Source organism: Sapajus apella, unplaced genomic scaffold, assembly GCF_009761245.1.
Source record: "Sapajus apella isolate SASKATOON/1434 unplaced genomic scaffold, GSC_monkey_1.0 scaffold88, whole genome shotgun sequence".
NCBI lineage: Eukaryota > Metazoa > Chordata > Mammalia > Primates > Cebidae > Sapajus > Sapajus apella.
This window is the reverse complement of record NW_022437028.1, coordinates 4,615,808-4,624,148: the sequence shown is the minus strand read 5'-3', so window position 1 is coordinate 4,624,148 and position 8,341 is coordinate 4,615,808. Positions and strand designations below refer to the sequence as shown.

The following is an 8,341-nucleotide window of genomic DNA, read 5'->3' as shown; positions in this document are numbered from 1 at the left end:
TGATCCACCCGCCTCGGCCTCCCAAAGTGCTGGGGTTACAGGAATGAGCCACTGTGTCTGGCACTCCCCCCAGAAAAACTTTAAAAAGCATTCTAGGAAAGGTCAGGTCCTCAGGACTATCCCAACCCTGAGTCCTGGCCTCTCCTGGGCTTTGGTTGAATTGTGTTCACTGTGGCCCCTTGTGGCACGGACGCCATCTAGTGGCCCGTGCCCCCCACCAGCTGGTCAGTCCCTGGGCACTTGGCAAATTGCTAGAGTGTGGGAGCTGGGGGGCTGAGTGCAGTGGTTCTGTGCCCGCCCCACCCCCAGGAGCCTGAACGAACTGCGGGTGTTGCTGCTGGAAGCCAGTCGCCACTCCCCGGGGCCCGAGAGGGACCTGAGCCGCGAGGTGCACAAGGCTGAATGGCGCCTCAAGGAGCAGAAGCTCAAGGACGACATCCGGGGCCTGCGTGAAAAGCTGACCGGGCTGGTATGTGCGGTAGGGGTGGCCTAGGGGCAGGGTGGTCTTCGTGGGGCTGGGATAGCCTGGCTGTCAGGCCGTGGAGACTGGAGACCTCCTGGAATGACCCCAGGGACCACCGAGTCACGGTGAGGATTTGAAATCTTCTAGGACCACAGGCAGGTGGAGGGACCTCGGCTAGCCCCTCCTGCAGACATAGTGGCTGCCTACATGGCAGTCCATGTGATACGGTGCAAAGGAAAACTTCCTGTGTGACCTGTCCAGAGGCAGGATGAGCCAATACAGGTGATGAGCTCCCTGTGCAGAGGAGTAATCAACCACAAGACAGTGGTTCCTTGCTCAGGCTCCTGCAGCGGGGCTTCACACATCAGTCTCAGGAAGGAGACGAGAACTTGAAAGCCTACAGCAGGCCTGGAACTCTGGGAGGCTGAGATTTCTTTTCTGTTATGAATAGGAACCTGATTTCACTGAGTCCCCAGAGAAGGGTTGAGGTAGGCAGGTATGCTGGTAGCAGAGGACAGGACCATCCCCATCCCTTGGCCAGGCGCCATGGCTCACACCTGTGATCCCAACGCTTGGGGAGGCCGAGGCAGGTGGATCACCTGAGATCTGGAGCTCGAGACCAGCCTGGCCAACGTGGTGAAACTCCATTTCTTCTAAAAATACAAAAATTAGCTGGGCATGGTGGTGCGCACCTGTAATCCCAGCTACTCGGGAGGCGGAGGCAGGAGAATCACTTGAGCCCCAGAGGCAGAGGTTGCAGTGAGCTGAGATCCCGCCACTGCAGTGCAGCCTGGATGACAGGAAAAAAGGAAAAAAACCATCTCCATTCCCATCCTGTCCTCCTGTGATCAGCATTCAGGGCTCAGGACAAGCCTGTGCCTGGTCAGTGTCACGATAGGCAGGACGTGGGGTCCAGGAGGACAGGGCTGAGTCTGGGAAAGCTGCCCTGAAGCCCCCCCACCCTCCTGCCCAGCCCCTGGGCTCAGCTAATGCAGAGGCGAAGGAAGGAGAGCAGGGCCCAGCACTGGGGAGGTTCATAGGCTGGAGGGAGGACCTCAGCCCCGTCCCCCCATACCCGGGAGCAGGCCCTTGGCACTTAGGGTTCAGGGATAAAGGGTATCACTCTGGCCGCACACCCAGACGAGCTGTGGGTGGTCACTGAGTCCTGCTGGTCTCCAAGTCCCGGCCTGTCTGGCCAGCAAGGGTTTGGTGCCTGCGCCCTCTGTGGTCCTCATGGCTCAACAGAAGATAAACCCCTGGGGTTGACACAGACTGGGGACTCTTGAGTCCCCCCAGGGGCTTCCCCAGAGCCTTGTAGGAGTGGGCAGTGCTGAGGTCAGACTCGTGCCCATGGGCACAGGTTGGTTGAGTTCCCTCCCTCCCTCCCTTCCTTTCTCCTCCTTTTTGAAACGGGGTCTTGCTCTGTTGCCCAGGCTGGAACTGGCGGCCTCTGCCTCCCGGGTAGCCAGCCTCTCGCCTCATCATCTCCCTGCACCGTGTCCACGGGAGAACTTGGGAAGGGCTTGGTGGCTGGGTAGAAGCCTCTTGATTTTGGGAGGGAGGCTCTGTTGAGAGGAGGTTTGGAGGGTGAGAGCAGGCAGGACTGGCAGTGCTGAAGGATGGTTTGTGCAGGAGCGACGGGGCTGGCGGGCCGTGGGGCAGGTACAGCTCTGGGTGCCACGGTCGGGGCGACTGTGGAGAGGAGGCACCTCGTAAGGCAGTTGGGTGGGGGGCGGAGTAAGAAGGAAAGAAGGGTCCCAGGCACGATGGCGCGCACCTATAATCCCACCCCTTTGGGAAGCCAAGTCAGGAGGATGGCTTGAGGTCAGGAGTTCGAGACCAGCCTGGACCTCATAACAAGACCCCATCTCTACAAAAAAATTTAAAAATTAGCCAAGTATGGTGGCATGCTCTGTAGTCTCAGCTGCTCAGGAGGCTGAGGCAGGAGGATTGCTTGAGCCCAGGAATTGGAGGCTGTAATGAGCTGTGATTACACCACTGCACTCCAGCCTGCACTGTAGAGTGAGACTCAGGCTCTCTCTCCCTTTTTTTCTTTTTTTGAGACTGAGTCTCACTCTGTCACCAGGCTGGAGTGCAGTGGTGCAATCTCGGCTCACTGCAACCTCCGCCTCCTGGATTCAAGCAATTCTCGTGCCTCAGCCTCCTGAGTAGCTGGGATTACAGGTGCCTGCCACCACACTCAGCTAATTTTTGTATTTTTAGTAGAGATGGGGTTTCACCACGTTGGCCAGGCTGGTCTCGAACTCCTGACCTCAGATAATCCACCCGCCTTGACCTCCCAGAGTTCTGCACCACGCCTGGCCTCTGTCTCTTTTTAAAAAATAAAAGGGAAGAGGGAGGAGGTCCTGGGTTTCTGATTTGGAGAACATGAATCACCTCACAGAGGCCTGAGGAACCTCTGGGTGATGCCCAGGCTTGGAATCCAGAGACAAAGTGAGGCTGGGAGACTTTCCTGCCTGAGGCGAGACCCCACCAACACACACAGACGCTCACACACACACACGCACGTGCGCGCTCATGTATGTGCAGGTGCATGCATGCACACACACACTGATGAACTCTTCCCTTCTCCTGCCACTTCCAGGACAAGGAGAAGTCCCTGTCGGATCAGAGGCGCTACTCCCTCATCGACCCGTCCTCCACGCCCGAGCTCCTGCGGCTGCAGCACCAGCTGATGAGCACGGAGGATGCCCTGCGGGACGCGCTGGACCAGGCTCAGCAGGTGGAGAAGCTGATGGAGGCCATGAGGAGCTGCCCGGACAAGGCCCAGGTGAGCCGCGGCCGGCAGGGCCCACCAGGAGACGAGCCACGGGGCAGCGTCCTCGGAGCCCCGGTCTGAAGGAGGAGGCAGCTGTGTCTCGGGAACCCCAGTCTGAAGAGGGAGGCAGCTCTGTCTCGGGAGCCCCAGTCTGAAGGGGGAGGCAGCTCTGTCTCGGGAGCCCCAGTCTGAAGGGTGAGGCAGCTCTGTCTCGGGAGCCCCAGTCTGAAGGGGGAGGCAGCTCTGTCTCGGGAGCCCCAGTCTGAAGAGGGAGGCAGCTCTGTCTCGGGAACCCCAGTCTGAAGAGGGAGGCAGCTCTGTCTCGGGAGCCCCAGTCTGAAGGGGGAGGCAGCTCTGTCCTGGGAGCCCCAATCTGAAGGGGGAGGCAGCTCTGTCCTGGGAGCCCCAGTCTGAAGGGGGAGGCAGCTCTGTCCTGGGAACCCCAGTCTGAAGGGGGAGGCAGCTCTGTCCTGGGAACCCCAGTCTGAAAGGGGAGACAGCCCTGCCCTCTGGGAGCCCTGTTTCAAGGGATACATGGCTTTGCCCTGAGGAGCTTAGACTAAGAAGGAGATGCAGCCTTGCCCCAAGAAGCTTGGGATTTGGGGTGCTGGGAGCCCCAGGCTGAAGGGGTTGAAATTTGGAGCTGGAGAAGATCCCATGGGAAGACCCCGCCATCTAGTGGGCAAACCGGGAACTGCTGCCTGGTGCCCCCCGCTCCAGCGTCTTCCCCGACTCTTCCAGACCATCGGCAATTCCGGTTCTGCAAACGGCATCCACCAGCCGGACAAAGCTCAGAAGCAAGAGGTGAGGCGCGCCCCGGCCCTCTCACATCCCTCCCGGGCCGCAGGCCTCTCTAGAGAAAATCCCTGAAACGTCACCAAAAAAACAGGCAAAGATGCATTCTGCAAGACGCTTTACAATAGGGCCACTTAGGGAGGGCGTGGTTGCAGCAAACGTGATGGCAGATTCACCCGACTCTTTTGATTTGTGTTTTCTTCCCTTCTTTATTTTTTTTTCTTTGAGATGATGGAGTTTCGCTTTTGTTGCCCAGGCTGGAGTGCAGTGGTGCGATCTCGGTTCACTGCAACCTCCACCTCCCGGGTTCAAGTGATTCTCCTGCCTCAGCCTCCCGAGTAGCTGGGATTGCAGGTCATGCCACCATGCCCGGCTACTTTTGTATTTTTAGTAGAGTTGGGGTTTCATCATGTTGGCCAGGCTGGTCTCGAACTCCTGACCTCAGGTGGTCCACCCACCTCGGCCTCCCAAAGTGCTGGGATTACAGGCGTGAGCCATCATGCCTGGCTTTTCCTTCTCTTCTTAAAAAAGTTATATGTTGTAACTTTTCTAAGAAGGGAATCTGTAACCCCAGCACTTTGGGAGGCTGAGGTGGGGGATCACTTGAGCCCAGGAGTTTGAGACCAGCCTGGGTAACATAACGAGACCCTCTCTCTACCAAAAAAAAAATATTTAGAGATGCCGGGTATGGTGGTGCACACCTGTAGTCCCAGCTACATGGGAAGCTGAGGCAGGAGAATTGCTTGAACCCGGGAGGCAGAGGTTGCAGTGAGCCGAGATCGCCCCACTACACTGCAGCCTGGGCAACAGAGTGAGACTTTGTCTCCCAAAAAAAAGAGAGATGTGAAACTGAGGCTTGGAGTCCCCAGTGTAATGTCCTCTGCGCCAGCCCTGCACAGGAACTCAGGGCTCTTTGTAAAACTGCTTCTTCCTCTCAGCTTCCCATCAGCACCTCCCACCTGCCACCTTCTTTCTCAGCCCCAGATGCACAGCGGGGAGGCTCTTCCTGCCTCAGGGCCTTGGCACATGCTGTTCTCTGTATGCTGCTGTTCCCTCCTCCCCCACCCCAGCCCCACCTCCTTTCCTCCCTGACCCCCCTCTGGCTGCCTGTCCCTCCAGGCTCCCAGAGACCCTTGCTGACCATGTCCTCTCTCTCTCTCTAGGACAAGCACTGACCCCAACGGGATTCCGTGGAGCGGCCCAGTCCACAACAGAGCCCCCTGAAGCTGCCCAGTGGCACCTCCTCCAGGCAGGAGCCGGGACTCTCACTTTGGAGACAAAACAGTGTTTGAAACAATAACGTACTCACCGCCGTGGACAATCCCCCACCCCGATCCCCTGCCAGACCAGGAAGCTTCCTCAAGCCCGGCCTTCCGCAGAGAGTGAGAGCAGTACAGCTCTGGCCCGACCCGGGGACCTTCGGCCCGGATGCCCGGCAGCTTCCGGAGTTTGTCGGTGAAGGCAGAGGGATCCAGCCAGGCCCAGAAGGAGCTGCCCTGATGACCATCTTAGCACCCCTGTGCTCTTTTTCTGCCTGTTCTCCCTCGGGTCTCCCCGGGGTGCGGGAGGGGGGCTCAGTTTGTCCATGCAGGCACCAAGGAGGAAAGTCCAGTCTTTGAGTCAAATGGGAGCCCCTTTTCTGAAGCCACTTCCAGGCCAAGGCAGTCCCCAGGGCTTCTTGTCCCCACCTTCTGAACCTTCTTCAAACAGTGGTACAGGTTCCCCTCAGCCAGCCTGCCTGCCCAGCGAGCCCCCAGGTTCAAGGTGTTGGCAGGTGGGGGACAGGATCCTCCTCCCCCCGCCCATCAACACCAACACACACACACACCTCTAAGCTGCTGGCCGAGGATGTCACCAAGGCCAGAGCCACAGTATTATGAAGGTTTGGAAGTCCCTCTCCTCACCTCCCACCGTGACCTTGAGCAAACCCTGGCTCGGAGCCCGGGGCAGGGGGAGCCCGGGGTGGACGCTCCAGGCAGGTTTGACAAAGGTCAGTAATACGGTGTCCCCTGGGGCTGAGCAGATCTTCCAAATCATCTGTATCCACCTGCAAATGCATATGAGCGGGCCCTTATGTACACACCACATTCACACACACACTCAGAGGGACCACGTGTGCCCACGATCGTGTGGGTGGTGCCGTGAACCACACCCAGGCCACACAGAGACACATATTGGCTTCTGGGACTGAGACCCAGGCCTGGCAGGACAGTACCCACAGACACTGCAGACATTCCCACAGCTGAGAGGTGTGCCCACACCAGGTACATGCAGCCGGGTGTTCAGGGGTGTGTGTGCCACACAGAGCAGCCCTTCCTGGTCTCACCAGTCACCTGCACAGCACGCCTCCAGCCCCATCTCCTCGAGGGGGCGGGGGGGAAGACAAATCTAACTGTCCCATGCCCCCCACCCCTACCTGTCTTACCCTCAAGCCTGCTAAGTTATCCCGGGCCTGTGCGTGCTGGAAGAAGCCAGCCTTGGCCCTGCAGCCTCCTCTCCGCTGGGGAACAGTCGGGTTGCTTACAGCTTTGCCCCCCGGCCACCCGGCATCAGCACAGGGGGTCCTGCCCCACCCTCTGGCAGCTCAGGGAGTGTTTTCCTATGAGGCCTCCTCCACCAGGGGACCAGAGGGAGAAGCCCAGTGCCCCATCCCAGCTTTCCCTTAACGCAGAGGACGCGTGTGCAATTCATAGGAACGGCCCAGGCCGCCCTTGTGAGCCCCGCCTGGTACAGGTAGGTGGCACTCACGCTCCTGCGCACGTGCAGCCCAAGTGGGAGTCGGAGTCAGTCCTCTGGGCCCCCTGCCAGTCCCCGTCGGCTTTCGGTAGCTCGCATGCAGTTCTAACAGCTGTCTAGAAGTGATGCTTTAGTGGCCTAACCCAGGGTCAAATACAGCTCTTTCCAGCCAAGTCAGGCAGCTCTGCCCCACTAATCTGTGGGGGCACCGATTAGTCCACTAACAGCCAGAGATCCACCCAGCAGGGCACCGGGAGGAGCTGGGGCTCCTGGTGGTGGGTTTCCCTTGGAGCCTCTTCCTCCAAGGGCCTCTCCACCCACCCGGTGTGGCCGCCCAGGGGCGGGGCTCAGCCATGTCCCATGTCCCTTGCCCAGGTCCGTCCCACGCCCCTCCCCTCCCCACAGTGGAATTGTTGAAGTGTGGCGAGTCTGTGCTCGGGACAATAAAGCTTGTGACAGGTCCAGGACCCCTGTGGTTGGCTCATCTGCTCCTCTCCGTGGGGACCCTGGGTTCCTCAGTCTCTCCCAATTCTTGGGCACCCTGGTGCCCCCCGATCCTGCCCTCTGCCAGCTCGTTCCTTCCCAGGTAGGCACAGCCTCAGAGGGGCAGGAGCTGAAGACATCTGGGGCTGTCCTTGTCCTAGGAGAGGCACCTTAGCAAGGACAGGCCCGGGAAGGCCGCCGGAGAGGGCCGGTCCCTGTTTCGCATTTGAACCTGCTGGAGGAGTAAGTAAGCCTGCAAGGAAATCGTCGGAATCAGCGATGGACCCGCTCACACACGTGTGATGATGACTGATGAGGTTTCCAGCTTCAGTAGGCAAATTCTGGTTCCTGCAGCAGGATTTCTGCAGATCAGATCACCAGCACAACGTGTTGCAAACTTTGTAATCAAACAGGCTTTGAAGTGGAAGTTGCCTCCCTGGGAGATGGAACAAGGATCTTTTTTTTTTTTTTTAACCGCAAGATGGAGTTTCACTCTGTCGCCCAGGCCGGAGTGCAGTAGCACGACCTTGGCTCACTTCAGCCTCCGCCTCCCGGAGCAATTCTCCTGCCTCAGCCTCCCAAGTAGCTGAGACTACAGGTGTGAGCCACTAAAAATACAAAATAATTTTTGTATTTTTTAGTAGAGTCGGGGTTTCACCGTGTTGGCCAAGCTGGTCTCAAACTCCTGACCTCAAGTGATCCACCTGCCTTAGGCTCCCAAAGTGCTGGAATTACAGGCGTAAGCCACTGCATCAGTTCCTCAAAATATGGTTTTTTTATTTTTTGTAGAGACAAGGGTTTCACTCTCTTTCCCAGGCTGGAGTGCAGTGGCGCGATTTCAGCTCACTTCAACCTCTGCCTCCTGGGTTCTCATGCTGGGACTGCAGGCGCCTGCCACCATGCCCGGCTAATTTTTTTTTTTTGTATTTTTAGTGGAGACAGAGTTTCACCATGTTGGCCAGGATAGTCTTGAACTCCTGACCTCAAGTGATCTGCCCGCCTCGATCCCCCAAAGTGGTGGTGTTATAGGCATGAACTACAGCACCAGCCTTTTTTTTTTTTTTTTTGAGATAGGGCCTTGCTCT

General features: G+C 58.1%; 1 protein-coding gene across 1 annotated transcript in view; it reads left to right on the top strand.

Moving 5' to 3' along the window:
- The window catches only part of CLIP2 (CAP-Gly domain containing linker protein 2), an 89,228-nt gene extending 81,988 nt beyond the window's left edge, over nucleotides 1-7,240 (top strand). The window contains exons 14-17 of the mRNA XM_032254891.1: nucleotides 310-469; nucleotides 3,069-3,254; nucleotides 3,984-4,046; nucleotides 5,201-7,240. Of these exons, the coding sequence (XP_032110782.1) occupies nucleotides 310-469; nucleotides 3,069-3,254; nucleotides 3,984-4,046; nucleotides 5,201-5,212 (421 nt within the window). The 3' untranslated portion in view covers nucleotides 5,213-7,240. The remainder of the gene's footprint in view (nucleotides 1-309; nucleotides 470-3,068; nucleotides 3,255-3,983; nucleotides 4,047-5,200) is intronic.
- Nucleotides 7,241-8,341: the final 1,101 nt, after the last annotated feature.